General features: G+C 39.8%; 1 protein-coding gene across 5 annotated transcripts in view; it reads left to right on the forward strand.

Annotated features, from left to right (window-relative positions):
- Positions 1-19,904, forward strand: part of sphkap (SPHK1 interactor, AKAP domain containing) — a 113,759-nt gene that overhangs the window by 60,016 nt on the left and 33,839 nt on the right. For 3 of the 5 annotated variants that reach the window (XM_071497133.1, XM_071497132.1, XM_071497138.1), the window contains one exon: positions 2,019-2,115. The exons of 1 other annotated variant lie outside the window; for it this stretch is intronic. In XM_071497133.1, the coding sequence (XP_071353234.1) occupies positions 2,072-2,115 (44 nt within the window). In that variant the 5' untranslated portion in view covers positions 2,019-2,071. Of the gene's footprint in view, positions 1-1,271; positions 1,939-2,018; positions 2,116-19,904 lie in introns of those variants that run through there. One more of the 5 variants, XM_071497134.1, reaches the window with a different exon arrangement.

Genomic DNA, 19,904 nt, shown 5'->3' on the forward strand with positions numbered 1-19,904 from the left:
TACATGGTAAAGTGTCATGTTTTGTTACCTAAAACACACAATAACAACAGGTACATAAAAACAATAGACTGTTAACTGATGACTGCTTATCTCCTCTCCTTCCACTGAACTTATTGTAAATGATTTTTATGCCTCAGTTCAGATCTCAGCGTGTCTTATACTAATACACTTTGCTGTTGCGTAAAATACATTAATGAGTATTAATCAAGTTTGCATCCATCTTCAGCAACCATCAGGAGGATATGTCCTTATTGTGTTACAGGAAGCAATCAATGGGCGTGTTTATATGAGATTAACTTAAACATCAACACAGGTCTAATGACTTCATCATTGTGTTCTCTGACCTCATTAAAATGCCCACTAACTGAATTAATGTGTGCAGCAACCTCATTACAATTCTCCATGACCTCATCATAGCACAGTGACAACCGAGCTGTGTGACTATACAATCTGCAGTCATACTGACAAACTGATGGGGAGACGTTTAGTCGCTGTTTTAGAACATAAACAGTGAAATACCTTAATATGAATGAATGTCTATGTCCTCTTCCCTGCTCAGTAAATCTGTGTTGTCCATTGTTGCAGACAGTGTAAGGTATTATTCTGAGTGTAGCTAGTGCATTAAACATTTCAGTGAGATCGCTGATGTTGGCAATATTATATTATATAACTATAATGCCCAGTAGCCCATTTACTTTACACATAGACTTGGCAACATTGCTAAAGGCTTTCTACAACACTGACTCCAGGCTAGGATTATGAACTGCAATACATGACCACCTACAAGTGCACGCAGTTGACACAAGTAACGTCTAAAGCCAACATAATCATTATTTTGCTCCTCACAAAAAACATTTCTGTCATATGTGATGCAGCAAATTCTACAGTAACTGTGTGGGACAATGTGCAGCACATGCTAACACAGTCTTCTGACTTCGTACCCAGTGTGGGATGACCATGTGGTGCAGAAGCCATATGGATGCTAAATATACACCATATAAACCACAGGTTAACATAATATATGATGATGTAAACTATAAGGCTGCTGGTGTACATGTAATTGTAGAGAAATGGGGTGCATTTCTTTTGTTTTTGTTCTTTTGTTATTTAAGGTGTTTGGAAAGTTCCACATCTTTGGAATGCACTGTGATGAATGGGTATATTTAATCATCCAGCTTTTGTGGTTTGATGTGAAAATCTTGTCAGTGTGGTGAGAAGCAACAGCTGTACAGCAACTAAAGCTGATCTCTTACATGAGTTTGTATAAAGCAGCCAAATGTAGATGAAAATTCGTCAGTTGGCCTCCAAACATGAGGCTGCGGATTTCACATTATAAAGTTGATAGTGTTTACTGTGTGTTACTGTTTTACTCTTGTTTTCCTTTGGTTTTTTCCAACTGCAGGATTTCTGTTATGTGCCTGCCTGGATCTATAGCTGCCTGTTGCATCTGAAGTCCAATTATGTATTTTGTCTTGTGTGAACAGCTGCAATTTCTGTTTATATTAATGATGTAACTGTAATTTGTCCACTTTTTATGGCAAATATTCAGCAGTCAGGTTTTAACCTTTCTTGCTTGTGCAGATCACAGTGTGAACTTAAACATGCAAAACAGTTCTGTGCTGTTATCTGCATCAGCCACAATAAGCAGGATCTATTGTCATTATCACCCGAGATATGTCACACGTTTGGATTCCTTCTCAACAACTGCATTTGTTTGTTAAAGCCTTACTTTCTTGTATGTCTGTGCATGAACGTACATGCTCATTTGTGTGTGTCTGTAAAGTGTGTGAGGGTGCGAGGAGAAGACACACTGCTGTGCTCTAAATTACCCACAATGCCACAGCACAACCCCTGCCAGATGATGCGGAGGAAAACTGCTGGGTGTAGACCATCACAAAGAAAGACAGCCATCTGCTCCTACCTTCTGACACTGATATGGTGTGTGTGTGTGTGTGTGTGTGTGTGTTTGTGTGTTTTATAAACCCGTTCACCCATTCAGCTGTCTTTGTGTGTTTCAGGTAAAGAACCTGGACCAATAAATTAGGAACGTAGACGGAAAATCAGACTCAAGATGCTGTCATCACTGTTCACTGTGCTGCGGACCTTCATTGAGCTGTAAGACCAACACTTTCTTCAGTTGTTAGTACTGTATATTGATCAGATACTACCGGTTTATAACACTTTGAGCAAACATTACATTACCACTACAGCTAAAAATTGCTATGTTTTTGCTAAGAAATGGTTTTGAAAGGGCCACAAAATGTGTCAGGGCAAACGGATACTATGCCCACATACTTACTGTACACATTTTATCAGCCCTTGTTATAGTTGGAAATAATGAAAAATTTTACCCTAAAATCAACCCTAACCTTATTCTGCTGCTTTAAAAGGGATTTCCTTTTTAATCCCCATTAGAAGGTTTAGTGAGGACGAGGAAGCTGACAGGGTAAAGTCTGATTAATGTCTGGTCCAACTGATTCAGATAATTGTATCTGCATACAGCTCCTTCAAGTAACATCTAGATAAGTTCGGGGTTGCAGTGCATGTGTGAAAGCCAATGCACAACCCCCCCACTGTTCTACATCTTGTCCAAAGACGCATACAAACATCCTGACAAACTTGTTCCTCCTCCTGTGCCTCCTCTCGCTCATTTCTTCAACCTTTCTATCCAGGTCCTCAAAACTCTCTGCCCACTCTTGCTACTTTGTTGCAGGATTTTTTTCACTCTTGATCTTGGGCCTCTATAGCTGCTTCTCTGCTGCCTTCACAGCAGGCTGGAGCTTGGCTATCTCTGCTCTCCGGCTCTTCTGCGTTGCCTCTTTCTCCTCCCACTGTGGTGTCTATCATTTTCTGTAACTCACTCATCTTGAAGCAAACAACTTTCTCCTTTCTCCTTTCTCCTTTGTCTCAATAAACTCTACATTGTCAACATGGTGGTTTGATATCGGATCCGTCATATTGCACTGAAGAACCTCCTTGTTTGTGGGTGCCCCCTCCCTTAGGTCCCCTAGCTGAAGCTCTGATAAGGTCTGTCCGTATCCAGGCTCTTCAGGCAGGTTGGTTCACTCTCTGTGCTGCACAATACAGGCCGTTGGTCTCTGTTACCTCAACCTGTATGTCCTGTATGTGGACACAGAGATCCATACATTATGCATTGAGAGCTTCCTCTCTGCTGTTGCAACCATGTATGACCTCTGATGATTTTTTTCTGAGTGGCCTTATCCTGTTTCTTTTTTGCTCTGACGCAGCTTCAGCTTGAGAGCAGCTATTTCCTCCCTCAGGTCTGTCATTCTGGGAGGTTTTTGTGGTTTTTTATTATCTGGAGCAGATCGAGGACTGCACTCAGGGTCTCAGTTTTGTCTGTTATTCCTTCCTCATTTTTTTCAATAAAATCTTTCTTTCCAATGGACAAGGCTGTGTAGAGCTGGCAGTGAGTGTACAGTGGTCAGAGGAGGTAGATGCCAACTCGCTAATTTTATTTTCTTGTACTTCTGTAGAGATGTAGTAGTGCATGCAAATGTCTCGCATTTGGCGTCTTCATCTCTTGCCAATTGTGCAGTAACTGTGCAGTAAACGCTTCATTTTACGCTTGATGTAGACTGTTTGTTTATTCCAGTAAAAACTGTAGCAAAGTAGACCTACGGTAAAGCACTTTGGATTCAGCAGAGTTGTAGTGAACCAAGGGCCCCTTCACAACATCACTGTACATCACACAGTATATAAACAAGGGCAAAAAGAACAAAACGATCCGAACCGGACCCAGGAATGACATGAACATGGTTCATTTGAAAGGCCTTATTATGAAACAGGTAGCTAGCTTCTTCCTAGACATTGAAAATGATTATAAAATATATAATCATTTACCACTGCTCTGTCAAAATGTCATAAGTTTGGGCTTACACAAACTGGCCTTTGTTTAATTAAATTTCTTTGAACATCACTGAGAAGTCTCCAACTGATATGTAGTGACTGAGTATTCTGGCTGCTGTCATACAAAGAGTAACAATGCTGGGATCCACTTTATTTTGCTAATCTTCTTCACATTTTTTCGTGATGTTTTAAAGTTTTCCATTGAGTAACCTAAATATCTGCAAAATCCTATTTGTTCTGCTATTCCTATTTTCTATATCCTATTTTTCTATTTTTGTTGCTTTTCCATGTCATTTCGATGTATTTTCTACTACACAATCTCTTCATAGGGATCAATATGTGTCAGTTTACCTTGTCTAAACCCATCAAGATAAAATAGCCATTGCTTGCACCTCCCCTCCACATAGGGGCGCTCTTTTTTTGCTCCACCCCATTAACATCTGTTTCCAGTCTTGGGGTGATTACAATGCGTAATTGCCACAATTTATCACCAGGTCCTGAGTCAGTGTCCCTCAGAGACTCAGGTTAGGGAGAGTGAGAGGTAGAAAAATGAAAAGCCAAGCACTTGTGCATGTGCTGGGACTGCTGAGGCAGTGAGCTGGTCATAAAGCACTAATGGATGAGAGAGCCCAGGCCTCTGAGAGACGCCTCATCATCAGCAACAGCACCATGTCTCGACAGCACAACCGGTATAACAGGTGCCACAACCCTGAAGTCAGACAGAAAAAATACATGGCACAGATGGTGAAAAGAGTGCAAGCATTGTGTGTTTTTTATGTAATGGTGGAGGGAAGGTGGAGGAGTAGGAAGGGATGTTTTGTTGTTGGTAACTTCATGTTGGCAGCAGCTGAGGTACAAATAATGTACTGTGGGTTGTGTAGCTGTTGATGATTTGTTTTCACTTTGTGGGGAAATGACAGTGTTTTTTGTCATTTATGTGGGCCGGCGGTTGGATAGGAAAAGCCAGAAAAAGACTTTAATGCGTGCAAGCAATAGTAAAGAAGAGGGCAATATAAACTTTTTAATTGAGCTCTGGATGAAAAGCTTTCACCTAAATGTCGTAGCTGTCATTCCATGTTTAATACATTTAGAATAATATATAGCAAATTTATTGATGTAGTGGAAGATATTAAAATCCCTTAAAATGTGTTACACGTATTGATTCCAATTTAAGTGGAGAATAAAGATAATATTGAGGCAAAACGACACATGACCTATAACAACCTTGAACTCTCTTTGGAAAATATGAACAGCAGCATCATACAGATGCTAAGATCAAGCTTCAGGGAGCACTCACCTCTGCAGGACAGAGGTGATAAACGGTGAAGGGCATCAGAAACACCTGCTTTAGATGCTCTGAGATTTATCCGGCTGAATCACCTGGGACAGACTGAAGTGGGGCAGAAGATAATTGTAGGTCAAAATGTACTGTGGGAGGAGAACTTGGATGTGTATGGGTGCACAGGTGCTTGAATGTGGTTCATTTGTCATCACTAGTTGCTACAGGCTGTAATCAGTGGTAGCATACTAGAAAAAGCACAAATGGGAAATCTGGGATGTCGCACAATGAACAGCACTAACACATCACGAATGCTCATGTTTATGGTGTATATTTCTTAATTCTTTTAACATTTCTAGATTTTTATTTTATCTTTCCGGACATGGCTAGTTGTATAAATTAGACTACATCTTACATTAGATTACATTTTGTCATCTTTTTTAGAAATTTTCTTCATCTTCTTTTTTATCATCTTCATCTTCTTCTGTAACTATAATGAAAGAATTAAGTCAAACAAAAAGGAAATTCTTTCTGTGATCTGTCAAGTTTATCACATAAGAAGGAACAAGACTATGGCATGTCTACACAGGAGGCATTTTTTTAATCACCTGTGTCACGCACCTGTGACAGAACAGATACTTATTTTAATCAATACAGCTGCCCACATACTCCGCAAAACATCTCCTGGGCTGTCGGGCGTTTTTACCCTTGAGGCTTACATTTTCCCTGTCTTATACATGTAACTGCAGTGATTGTGTCTTTGGCTCGGAGCACTAGCAAAAATTGGGTGATCTGAAACTCAGTACTGTGCCTGTGCACCCTGTGCACAACACCTAGCAACGCTACCAGCTGAGACTGGAGGCTCAGTGGGGTGTTGAGCTAAATGCTAACGTCAGCTTGCTAACATACTCACAATGACAAAGCACGTATGTTTAGCAGATATGATGTTTAACATGTTAAACATATTGGTTAAGTATGTTAGCATGCTAACATTTGCTAATTACCACTAAACGGAAGTTGCAGCTGATGGGGATGTCAATTTTGCAGGTATTTGGTTGTAAATCAAAATACTGGATAAATTAAAACTTTGACCCGATGATGGTGCAAGATGAAAAGCTAAGGGATCATTAATGTTATTAAAATCAATCCTAAGAGAAAGATTAATGTCTGTGCCAAATTTCATGATAATCCATCCAACAGTTGTTGAGCTGTAGAGTCCTGTAAGGGTGATGTATTTTGTAGGCCAAACCAGAAGTTAGCATCACCCTCGCTCCCTCAACAAAAAGACAGAGATTTTTTTCCACTGGCCTTTGGATTATGCAGAAAATAAACTTCACTACTACACCATGGTCTCGTGACTTCAGAGTAATCGCCATTTGTAATTTGATTTAGTGCGTTTACCTCCTCTACAAAAGCCTTCCTCTCAGATGGTTAGTAAGCTAATATTTTGTAAGAACACAAGTATAAACACAACAAAGTTGTAAAGGTGGACTGGTGAGTAGATCGGTTTTCATTCTTGATGAATGAATGTCCCCGACAACTTCTGTAGTCTCATTTAGACGTGTGAAAGCTTAAAAAAATCATGAGTGGAGTATTTACTTTCATTTTATGCCGTAGAATATAAAAAAGTGAAACGTCTTGACCTTGTGTTTGCAGCAGACCTTATTTCATGCAGCCCATCAACTTCAGGGCAAGGGAACCGGAAATGCAAAGATGCTGGCTTTAGGAATCGCTCCTGTAGCAATCTAGCTCAGTTTGAACCAAATTAGTGGGTTGACTGAAAGAACAATTTTGCCGTTCCTAGAGCCATTCTCCTAGTATGGCTAAAAACACACAATACATTTAACATTATGGACATAGACAATTTCCAGGCATTTAGCTTCATGTCTGACATACTCAGATACCCAATCCTGGCCTGCAGTGCCTGACACGAGCATATAGCGTGTTAAAGTCTAACCTGTCCCTGAATTGTCCATTAGTCAACACTAGCTGATATTCTCCAAGTACAACATGAGCAGTAGCTGATGTATCACCGGCTAGACTGGAGTCAGCACTCTTTTTGTATATGCAGCTTGAAATCCTGAGTCAAGCATTTGGCTCAAAATATGCATTGAGCAAAATCTACACAGTGTAGACTCATACTTAACATGAAGCCAGTTGTATTCAGCAGTGATGGAATTTTGCATGGGACTCCTGCTTGGTGCTCTAGGAACTGTCAGAGTTGTTTGGGGACATGAATACAGTATTAAAGGCAGTGTGCTTGCTTTGCCTTTGTCGAAAACATGAAATAGCCTCAAATCAAGAGCTCTTCATGCACGTATGGTAGGCAGGATTTTAGTTGTTGCTAGGTGTGCAGGTGTCTGATGTTGCAAGCATGTAATCAGCGCTCAGGGGGCCACGTCTGAAGTAGACTAATCAGAGGGAAGATGGGGCTTGTAGCGGCAGGTGTAAATCTGCAGTGATTTTCTTTCTGCCTCTTTTTCCTCTCTGTCGCAGCTTTTCTCTGTTTCTCTCTCTGGATGAATAAGCTCACTATTAAGCAGAACAATGCTAATGGCCCTTCGCCTTCCAACCATGCACCCCTCGCTGGGCTCAGGCTTTATCTGGCCTCTTGCTCTCAGCCACCATCTCCAACCCTGCCTCGCTTCCCTTACACATGAAGGGTTAAGTTGTTAGATATTTAGCAGTATTCTTGGATCAGAGTGTCAAACAAAGGATCAGTGCATGACGGCTGGACAGGCTGTATTTTTCTGTGGACAGTGGGCAGTTTTCTTTAAGCTCTAGGTTTATAGACTATTTGTGCACTGATGTCTAGCCTTTACTGTAAAATGTTTTTTTTCTGTAATGGAAAAAAAACATTGATTTTCAGGAGAGGGACAAAAAGAGTGACTTCGACTTTTCAAGTCGATGGTGGGAGTTGAGAAAGGTTCAGTTATGAGTGTTGTGCCAACATCACACCTCTCATTTTGCCACCAGGATCAAAGAAACTGGAGCAGCAGATCAGATTCACTGAGTGTGATTTGTCTCTCCCTAGAAAAGCTGTGATACGGTGTCTTATAGGGCCCAAAATAGGAGTTGGCAACCTTTTCACAGGAGAGTATGAAGCATCTGGTCTGATGGAGGACCAGGCGGGGCAAGCAGTCTCACTGACTGGCACAGAAACTTGTGGAAAAGGGGCTATATGTTTATCATATTATTGGTAGCATTAACACACAGGTTTGTGTGGGAAAGGGAAGCATTTTCATTTTTGTCATTTACTCAGTCAACATAGTGTATTGTAGAAAACAGCTGTAGAAATAGTACATTGTATACACTTCTGACCGTGATACACATTTCTATAGTTTTTCTTTAATTGTGTGACATTTTATTGAGATCTGCAGTTTTTTCCTTTAGAATGAGCCAAAATTTCCTGTTTGCTTTGGAAGAAGCCTTGCAGTATTTTTTAAACTAGGCACTATAATAGCTGAATATTTTAATTTTATAATAATAATAATAATAATAATAATAATAATAATAATAATAATAATAATAATAATAATAATAATAATAATAATAATAATTATTATTATTATTTACAATAAAATTCTTTAAAAGACATCAAGCTGGCCTCTATGAAAACTCACAGCCAAAGGAAGGTGCCCCAAATTTTTCTGGCAAAAAAGTTTAACCTGGCTCACCTTTTGCTACAATGCAACATCATCCAGTTGGCCAATACATGCAGGCTCACATTCCTGGTAGATAACTTCATTTCAACTACATTTCCACTGTTTATCTTGTTAAAAAATCCTGACTCATAGTATCATAAACTGCTGTGCAGTGTTTTCCCGGGTGACACTTGCCAATTAGAACAAATACAATGTACAGTTGAGGCTGATGGGAAGGTCATATAGAACGGGAGAAACCAAAATTTGGACCTGATGATCACCACAGTGACTGCAAGCAGCATGAATATCTGTACAAATTTCACATCAAACTATCCAATAGTTGTTGTGATGTTTTACAGAAAACTAAATGTGGAACATGAATATTTGTACAGAATTTCATAGCAATCCATCCTATATAAATAAATGGCCAAGACAATAATAGGTAACATAAGTGACACACTGTGATCAAACTGTATTGGATCACAATGCTGCGTTTTACTGTAGGGTGGGCTGTACGGAGGGTGAAATCATGAATAGATTAGTAGTATTTTGTAATATCAATTATGGGAATACTGGGTCACAGTAAAAGGCTGTCTGCAGAGTTGCAGGCCAGGCCAAGCTTACCACATGGAAGAGCAGGGATAATGAGGAGCAGGACTGAGGGTCATTACAGGCAGTGTGTGTTTTCACATTGGTGGCTGCCAGTAGAGTTTGTGTGTGTGTGTGTGTATGTGTGTGTGGGGTGAATGGGGTTCTGTGTTCGGGAATGAACTGGAGACATGACCCTCAGTTTCACTGTTTTTTGGGGGGCAGTATTGCTTTTTAATAGTAAAGTATAGTTAATTCATTGAGTTCACTGATTGCAGTGCTCTTCTGAAACACTTTTAGAAATGTAATTGATCTACTGCTACTACTCTCTTGTATCAAAAATGTGTGGACGGTCACTGATTGGAGAATTTAATTTCTCTGTGGTAAAGTTTCTTTCCATATTAGGCCCTGCTGCTGATAGAATAAGGCTTTTAATGAAGAGAGCATACGAATTTGTATGCACAATTACTGGCATCCTTCACATACTGTATAGATACTCTATGCTCTCATGCACAAGCAACACAAAACAGATATGAGGACCTGCCACATAAACATACACACAAACATGCACCCACACACAACAACACACAGCCCAGAAAGCTTCAGCAGATGCTGTGTGGTTGCAGGGATCAGATGGGCACTGTTGTATTTGTACTGAAGGAGACGGAGTTGTAGTTGTAGACAGTGGGATGCCTGAGTAAATCTGGCTTCAGCCATCTGTCGCAGTACAGACTGGCTCTGAGACACACGGTTATGAAGGCTTTTTGATTATACAAGTGTTGGAGCACTCTGAAAAATGCAGTGTCAACAAAGTCTGTGATTTGTTTAAAAGTTTGTAGAGCCTCAAAACAGCCAAACAAAACAGCTTTATTTGAGCTGAAGAGTTAAAGACCCCCATGATGAAAATCTAGTTTTTTACCGTGTTAAAGTCAACGCCATGACTGTGCATTTCCATCTTGGAATTGCAGTGAATCAATGACAGACTTATAAAAACAGATTTAGACAGTGCAGTGTGCAGTGTTTTCCCAGCTGACTCTTGCCAATTAGAACAAATACAATGTACAGTTGAGGCTGATGGGAAGGTCATATAAAACGGGAGAAACCAAAATTTCGATCTGATGATCACTACAGTGATCATCAGGTTTCATATATCATATAACACACGGAACCAATCCAGTCCAGTCAACTTGCGGGGACAGGGGGGCAGGCAAAATAAACCTGAAACCTTTGTTTGCATTAGCAAAGCCACTAACAGTGTGTCAGCCACTGCCAGTTGTGATCTGACAAACGGCATAAACAAATAAAAGATTCTAACCGTTGTCATATGTCTGTTAGTCACCAATTTTCCAGCACAACACACTCTTCATCTGAGTCTGGGTCTGACTGAGGCTCAAACATGTGGCTGAGTCTCTCCGGTGTTTCTGGAGACACACTGCTCTTTCATTGGTCACCGAAACCTTGTCAGTACAGAGAACGACAGTTTGCATTAGCACAGCCACTAACACTGTGTCAGCCACTGCCAGTTGCAAACTAACACACAACGTAACCAATTAACTACGCTTACGGTTCTGATACATCTTGTAGCTGCTGATTTTGGTGCACAATAAACTCCATAAAAACTCTGGGTTTGACTGAAGCTCAAACATGTGACTAATCATATTGATACACGCTGCTGTCTCGCCTGTCAGCAGTGGAGTATGGCCTGATGCAGATTTCTCAATGAGGAAGTAAGCAAAGATGTGCTTACAGCCCCAGTTTTTGATTTTCTTTCCACTTTTTATGTGGGAAAACCATGTTAAACAAAATATGTCATAAAATATGTCATAATCATAGCAGAGTATTTTTTACATAATTTAAAAAATGTCTGGACAGGAACTTGAAAATGAAAAGATTGACACCCGTCTCAGGTTTGTATATGTAAATATGAAGCTACAACGAGCAGGTGGTTATCTTACTTTTTGCAGAAAAAAAAATTTTCAACCTTTGGACTGAGCCAGGCTAGCTGTTGTTTCCAGTCTTTGTGCTAAGCTAAGCTAACTGGCTACTGTATGTAGCTTCATTTTTAGCTGTTGAGTGGTATCAATTTTCTCTCCTCAAGAAAGAAAAAACTGTTTGTGTAAGAGGATATAGCAGTTTATAAGCTGTAATATGAGGATCGTATTTGGCTAATTTTAGCAACATCAAAAATTCACGGCATGTGAGCCACAGACCTTCTTCACAGCAGACAATTGACTTGTCATAGTAAGAAAGTCACAGATTTTACTATTAACATTATCAGTGGCTCTGTTATTCACAAGTGTCCCTGTAAGACATGAAAGTGTGACAGTGAGCCAGCATGAACCTTACCAGACCCTGAGACTGAAGCAGCTAATTGGTATTCAGCCATCATTAATTTTACTGTTCATGCCTTTGCTTTTCCTTCTGTGACATGTCAAAAATTCCTCAGGGAAAAAGCGTTATTATGTCCCTTAGATGATAATTAAGAGGTGAAGACCTGTTGTGATGAGCGAATTGGATCAATCATTTCCACCCTTATATTTATAATAAAAGTTTCAAAAGTGGTCATGACAAAGTCACAAGAAAAAAAAAAAGGAACCATACAGTGAAGGGGGTCTCGAGCCAATTTACTTAAACTACAGCTCAGGAAGTGCCAGCTCAGTGCACCGGTTGACTGAGATAAACTGTTAGCTTACAGCCAGCAGCTTCTGCCACAGGCGTCTCATTCATGACCTTTCAAATGATTGCTGATTAGAAGCACTCAGCTGCCTCCAGCGAGGAGAAAAGGGAAGCAGGGAGAGCAGAGGAGAGGTGGAGGAGGGCCATCCTATCTAAACAGTGTGGTGTGCTGTGAGTATTTTCATTCAGCGTTTGCAGTCTTTCCACTGGGCTGAACACACACCCTGCTGATAGAAAAGCATCAATCACTCAGTTAAAGTGTTTTGTCAGCAAACACTGACCATTTAACTGTAAGGGTATTCACACCACTATATCATGAAAGAAAGTTGTTGTTTTGTTTTGTTTTTTTTTGCCATTTTTGCCTTTATTGCAATAGGGACAGTGCTAGAGAGACAGGGAAGTTGGGGAAGAGACAAGGGATGACATGCAGCAAAGGGCCTGGACTTAACCCAGAACCTAGAACCCAGGCCGCTGCTGTAAGGGCTGAGCCTACATGGTATGCACTCTACCAGATGAGCAACTGGGGCGCCCCAGCCGCATCAAATTTTGTACAGTTTAAACAGTAGATATACATCAAGAGGTCATAGCGTTGTATAAAATGCTCTTTTCTATAGCCGAATACATACCATCTGTTATTATTGTAGATAAAGGGTGTTAAATATCATCATCAAATCAGTTCGCTATATTGTCTATAGATGTTTTTGCCTTTTAAATCATCTATTCTAGGAGAATACAGAGCATACGAGTCAACAGTGTGTGTATAAATATGGAAACGTGTCTTTTTTATACTACTGAATGATTTTACCTAATATTTTTCAGAGGAAAAATAATTGCTGCATGGATTATGGTCACTGGTAATATGAACATCATGGTTGAAAAAGTAAACATGTTATGTCTCATGTACCCAAACATAACCATAAAAGCAAGGCTGGTGTCTCGTTGCCACAGGAAGATATTGTTGGAAAAACAAATGAAATAGTGAACACTTTACAACTTCACTGATATGTTCTTTTAAAAATATTTATGTTGTTTAAAAAATATGAATGATGGTAAAATTATTTTACAAATGTTAATTGATAATTTTAGGATACAAGGTTGAGTTATGTGAAGCTGGAGAGAAAGTGACTGAAAACATGATTATGTAGGGCCACAGATGTAAATTCTGGCCCTCTGACGTCAAGACAACATTATCCATAATCTTTCATGTGTTCCAGGGGCCCGTCAAGCTCTGGTCCACCTGAATTATTCAGGGTTTCACTCTCGTCCAACCTCTGGTTGCATAATCTATGTGGCATTAAGTTCATATATATGGAACTTGTGTGATGCTTGTTCATATACATGAAAGTCTAGTTGCCATATGTTAATGTGTTAGTGCCTAATGCAAAAGTCACTTTCAAAGTTGAAATTCACAAAATATTTGTAGAAGGTAACTTGCACCATAATGTGTGTGTGTGTGTGTGTGTGTGTGTGTGTGTGTGTTATTTTTTCACAGTGTCTCTGTTTTTAAGCATACAAATCTGTTTTAAAGACAATACTGGTATTCAGAATTATCCAAGTCTGTGGATGTGGCTTTTTCATCTGTTATTTCCTGCTTTGCTATGAGTAGCCATTTTTAGATGCAAGATTGGACACATCATTTGCAACCTCTGTGTCTGTTAAAAAATTGTTGTGGGAACATTAAACAGTTGATCACTGATATTCACTACACTACTCTCTTTTTCAAGTTATGAACGCACAAACCAAAACAGAAAGAATGTTATCATAATAATAATAAAAAAAAAGCTTTACCCTCGCCCCACTGCCTTGGCAGGAATGAAAAATATTGTATACCCAGTAAGTGTTTACTGAAACATGAAAGCACATTACCAGGCCATATCAGATGGGAACAAGAAAAAACTACAACCAAAGGTGCAAAAAGTAGAGCTGAGGAAAGAGGGTGGATGGGTGATGAAGAAGTGAGGAGGGGGACAGAAAGAGAGAATGAGTCAGCAGCAGCTTTCGCTTTCTCCCTCTCTACGGACAGATGTTTCGCTTAGATTAATACTTCCACTCAGGGTTTATTCATTTGTGCTGTCCCCACCCTCTCCAGGTGATTTCATGCCTCTTGAGCAGTCAGAAAAGCCCCTTTTCCGGCAGCCATGAGGTCCAACCTGTCACAGATTTTAATAAATGATACTGATAAACCAAGCTCGTGGGGATGCAGTGTAAGGCGGGGCTAAATTTAGCCCGACAAGGAGCAATCATTGATCCACACTGTTTATGCCTGCCCCATGCCATTCTTAGCTTTTCCATTACTTCATGAATGTTTAAAATGTGGAAATCTTTACCACTAACGCCTCTTGCAGACCAGTCATAATTCACTCACAGCCACTCATGTGCAGGTTGTTCTGTATTAAAGGCAGCCGCAACCAGTCATTACAGCCACCCCCATTCACTGTGGTCCTAATTGATCACAGATGTAATAGGTTGCAATGAATTAATAATCTCTGTTTCCACTGACATCTGAAGGTGGAGTTCTTTTTTCTCAGTCCACAGGTAAGCGACTGGGCTTTAGAAATAAGGTATGAGTCTGTGATATCGATCAGCTGGAGGTCATTTCCTAGCCTGAGAATGGTTGATCAAATTTCAGACGTGCGACTGTGTGCACACCTGCCATTACGTCAGGTTATGTGTGTGTGTACATGTGGAAAAGTAAGACAGAGCAAGCACATTATAATCTATAGCCATTGTCCTTTGAGACTGGACCATGAAGTCTTAAGACATGAATGGATTACCTTGCATCTGATAATTGTCTTGTAAATCCAGATCCAGTTCTTGCTCTCACCTTCACCCCAACTCAGTTTCCTATCCTTTGTTCTCTGCCATCTGATGCTTCATTTACCTCCCAAAGTTTGCATTCTGCCAAACTCTGTTTTCACCGGGGTTGAGTTTTTAATTTCACCTAATTACCTCTTCCAACAAAGGTGAAAGCTTTTGTTGTCTCTTAATTAGCCAGCTGCAGGAAACTCTTACAAATGGATGTGGCTTAAATGTCATGGATTTTGCACTAGCAACAGCTGATTCAAGTTTGAGAACATTTTCTTTTTCTTTTTTTTTTATTTCACACGTGTAAGTCAGGAAGGCTTTCATCTGGGATTTCCAAGTTTGCTGCTGAACACCAGTGCATGCTGGTGCTGTTTTTACTGAGTGCCTTCTAGTCTAAAGAAAGTGAACTGCAATTTAACATCAGTGCCAAGGACATTAGCATAGTCAAAGGCATGGTTTAACCAACAGTTCAACATATTTGGATGATTTTACACTGAGACAATAAGAGGTATGGAGACATTTAAAAAAACATTCAGCCATAAAAACACCTTGAGATATTTTCATACTGATCTGCTTTATGTCTATATTAGAGAAAGTTAAGGCATAAATGAGTCTACAGCCATGCCAGTGGGTCTGCAAGGCTGTACTAAAACATAGTGGTGTTTTCAGTTTCATGATAACACCAGCATGCTAGCATTCTTTCAATAACAATGCTAACATGCTGGTGTAAAGTAGGTATAACATTTACTATTATTACTATTATTTTGCTAGCATGGTTAAAAAAAATAATGTGTGCTGCACATTTATTTATGTCTGTGATACAATGCATCACAAACAGGACACATTTATATCTCATAACTAATATCCACTCCAAAATGTCATAATCGGAATCTGTAAAACTGTGCTAGAGGAAAACACACAAAACCTTTTTTTCATCTTAACGAGGTCCTTCTTAACATCTGGGAGCATCTGTAAGACAGAGTATCATGACAACTGTATCACTTTGTATTTTGTTTCTCATACTGTTCGTTCAGACAGATCCAGTATGCCACACTAATTATCTCTATCAGTGCCACATTTCCCTCATGTTTAGCAGCTGACATTTAACACTGTCTTAATTAGATGAATGCTGACCGCAGACGCCATAGTTAAGCTTTTAAAGAGAGACCTTTGTCTCTCAATAATCCTCGGTGCTGTTGTCGTGCGTAGTGCTTTATAATTATGGCGCGTCCTTGACCTTCAGTGGTTCTCTTGCCAGTAAGAAGCAATAATTGAATCATGGAGTCATAGCACCTGGTAGTTCATTTGTTATCCATGTTAATTGTGAATGTTAATTAAGTTCCCTCTTGACGTTGACAATGTTTCCTCCTCTGTTTGTATCCATACAGCCAATAGCTGCTGAGACATGTGCCTTACAGCAAAGTCAGACCAATAATGACCGAACAGGTTTCCACCCTCAGCGGCCTCATGCTAACTGATTAAAAATGAACAAAGAAGTCAGACGCTTTTTACTAATTTCTAATGTTCAGTTTTCCACACTGAGTCAGAGAGGTGTTGATTCAATTGCATGACTGTTTTTCAGGCTGCACTTTGTGGTGCTGTGTTGTTGGACTTTTTGAGGTACGTAGGCGGACAAAATAACACAAACACATGCACACTGCATTACTGTTGATTGGAGTTACATTATATTTTAAATGTGTTCACACTGTTTTGCTTTATGGCAGAATTTGTTTTCAGGAACCGGCATACACATAATTAGAAAAGGAAGAATATAAAACAGCTACTGAAACAATTCACATCATGTCTGGTTCACAGGTAGGGGCTATTTCTAAAAATAAATTAGAAATACAGAGAGTGAGGAACAGGCAAGGAGGAGGTGATGATTACACTATTATAGCACAATTTAAAAGGCAATTAGATGTGGAAGGAACATTTTATTGCAGGTTAGTAACTCATTTATAGACTCATTTATATAGTTTTATTAGTTATGATCAAGAAAGAACCACATTCTTATTCACGTCCAATCACATGACTGGCAGATGATATTTAATGCCAAATTGGGGCCAATGTGTCGCCCAACTGATATGTCTGCCACTAGTGTGTATTAATTGCATGTGTGTGTTCTTTGTCAGCATTTGTTTTTCCTTCCTGCTGGATTAAACAGTCACGCAGGCCATTTCTCTGCCATGTGGGGAAGATTATGGTGGACAGACGCTAATCAAGTGCTAAGGGAGGCCAAATTGATAGACTGACAGAATGAAAGAGGGGTTTACATTCAGAACAGGAGGAGGTGAGGAAGAATAACAGGGAGAGATATACAGATAGAGAGGGAGAGATTATACTGAGTCTTTAGGAAATCAATTCAACATGCTGCTCAGGTTTTCAATGAGCTTTGCAGCTTAGTGATCTGACAGTAAAGTCTTGACTCAGTCTACAGTGATGTTGCAGTCAAATACTTGAAACATTGTGTCATCTTTTCCAGCTTCTGAACATTGTATTACGTTCAGATATTTTCTCCACTAAGCCTAAATCAAAGTCACTGAGGGAGTTTTCCCTGTACACATATATGCATACATGCACTGATGTTCTCATCAGCATTAAATACAACTTATTATATCATTACCCAGCAGGCTTGTCACTGACTTGGCTCAAACAAAGCCACTGGCTGTTTCTGGCCCAAAACCTGCAGGCATTGTCCCAGCAGCAGACCGGAAACACAATCTGTCACCACCACCAACTCCTACTGTAGTACAGTACGGCTCCGTGCTGCTAGCATCACCTCTCCTCCCTTCCTCCATCTCTGACCAGCCTTTATCAACCCCTCCTACAACCTTTACTGCTCCAGCTCCACCCTCCTGCCCTCAAACCATCTACCCAGTATCTACCCTGTACTCCACCCTCCTTCCACCATCTTTCACTTCATTTGTCATCTACCTATTCAGCAGTAGGTTTGAGATTTACGTTAGGATTGTGGAAATTCCTGCATAATTAAGAAAGTACAAGCTGCTAAAAGCTGCAGTGAAAATACCAGGGCTGTTTCTGTTGCTATAGTTTGATCATTAAAAATAAAAGAAAAGGATGAAAATTGAAAACTGAATGAAAACAGCAGAACTATGTTAATATGACATATTTGAAAATATGAGTCAGTCATCAGTATCATATCAGTCATCAACGCCTGCCTTCCTCAGCTTTACTGTGTCATGATACAATATTAAAATGCCACAGCAGAAGGAAAATGATATTGTGTGTAGATATGCATTCATAATACATTTAAACACAGAAGAATTCAGATCTCAGCTATTAACATTTATGATCATACAAAGTCAGGTCTGAATTGGTTAAGAAGAGATTTGGGGCAACCGGGTGTAGCTGAAGCAACTAAAAACGGCTTAAAGTGCATCACCATGCACATCTGTTTACAGGCATTGGGGAGTACACCTGTATACAGTAGCTGTAAACAGTTGTATAGAACCTTTTATGGCTCCAGAGGGACCTGTACAAAGTCTGATAAATCGCCTCAAATGATGTCACTTGGGTCAGCATTGGTTGGGGCCGAAGACTACATGTCTGAAATTGGAAAAAGATCTGAAGGTGTGGGGTTGCAAAGAAGGGAGCTCACCAAGATCTCTGCACCTCTGCATCTCAAGGCTACATTAGCCGCTAATGGCACAACACACCTGAATCACTGACCTGGACCATCTGCAGTCAAGTTATATTGTGGTCAATGTTGGTACAAGGTTTGGACAAGGAGGAAGTGTGTGAGGAATGATTGATTTTAATCCCCCCCCCCTTTTTTTTTTTTTTTTTTTTGTCCATTTTGAGTCTGACAGTGCTATACTAGATTTTTTTATGTATTTATCTTTACCGATAACCTGATGCATAATGTTCAGGGGATTAGTGCAGATTTCAGCGGGCATAAAGGTACATTACACGTATTGACAAAGGTTATGCTAAATCCATTGTATATCGTGGGCCTCTTTATTTTGTTTTTGTTCAATATATTAACTGAAAAGAGATCCAGCGCTCATACAAATCCAATGACTCTCTCAACCATTAACCTTTTCATGCGTTTATAATGATCAGGTCCTGTAATCATAAGTTTCCATTATGATGAGAGCACAGGTGGAAAGGAAGATAGATGGAAAGGTTAAACAAAAATAAATCTGGAATAACTGAGGTGAGCGGGGGCTGTGATTACTCTGATTAACAAGGCCATTACCTCAAATTGCTTCCCAGAACCGACTATCAGCTTGTAAATAATATATTTCATGTTCACAGCTACCTTGCACTGTCCATGAGTCATGTATGTGTGTGTCTGAAACGTTTGAGTTTTGTGTGAAAATGGTCATTGCTTTGCATCTTGTAGCTTTTTAAACGAGAGCAGTTTTATTTATTTATTTATGTTTCATTAGAGTGAGGTCTGGATATAGCCATAGGCTGTTAGTGAGTGTGATGGCAACAGACTCCTGCAAGGCTTCACTATCCTGAGCTGGTCCAGATAGCAAGAATGGATCCACGTCCAGTTTCCTGATCTCACTACAGCCCTGATTCAGGTGGGAGGCTGATATCTACCCGCCCCAAGCCACGTCCTTATTGTCTGGATGCTGTGAGGGGAAAAACTAAACAGCGTGTGTGCGTTGATGTTGGACAATGTGGAGCAAGCTGTGTGTAAAGATCTCATCAATATCATCGATATTTGAAAACATTTTCCAAAAGGACAGAGGATTTGTTTGACCGAGGGCTACAACTGATGATTTGTTGCTATCAATTAATGTGGCAACTATTTTTTGACTTACTGTTCAGTCTATGAAAGGTCGTAAAAGAACCAGAAAATATGAGGCATATTGATTGGTTTTTGGTGGGGAAAAATGTATAAACTTACTCATGAGTTAATAAAATATTTAGCCAGATATTTTTCTCTCACCCAACTAATCAGTCTTTATCATTATTATTATTTCAGCTCTGGTTGGATCTGTTTAAGCATCTCTTCTGTTTTACCCTCAGTGAGGACAGCAGTAGTTTGAAACTAACATCGACCTCCA

Source organism: Trachinotus anak, unplaced genomic scaffold (genome assembly GCF_046630095.1).
Source record: "Trachinotus anak isolate AG129_WGS33_773 ecotype Australia unplaced genomic scaffold, CSIRO_AGI_Tana_v1 ptg000014l, whole genome shotgun sequence".
Classification (NCBI taxonomy): domain Eukaryota; kingdom Metazoa; phylum Chordata; class Actinopteri; order Carangiformes; family Carangidae; genus Trachinotus; species Trachinotus anak.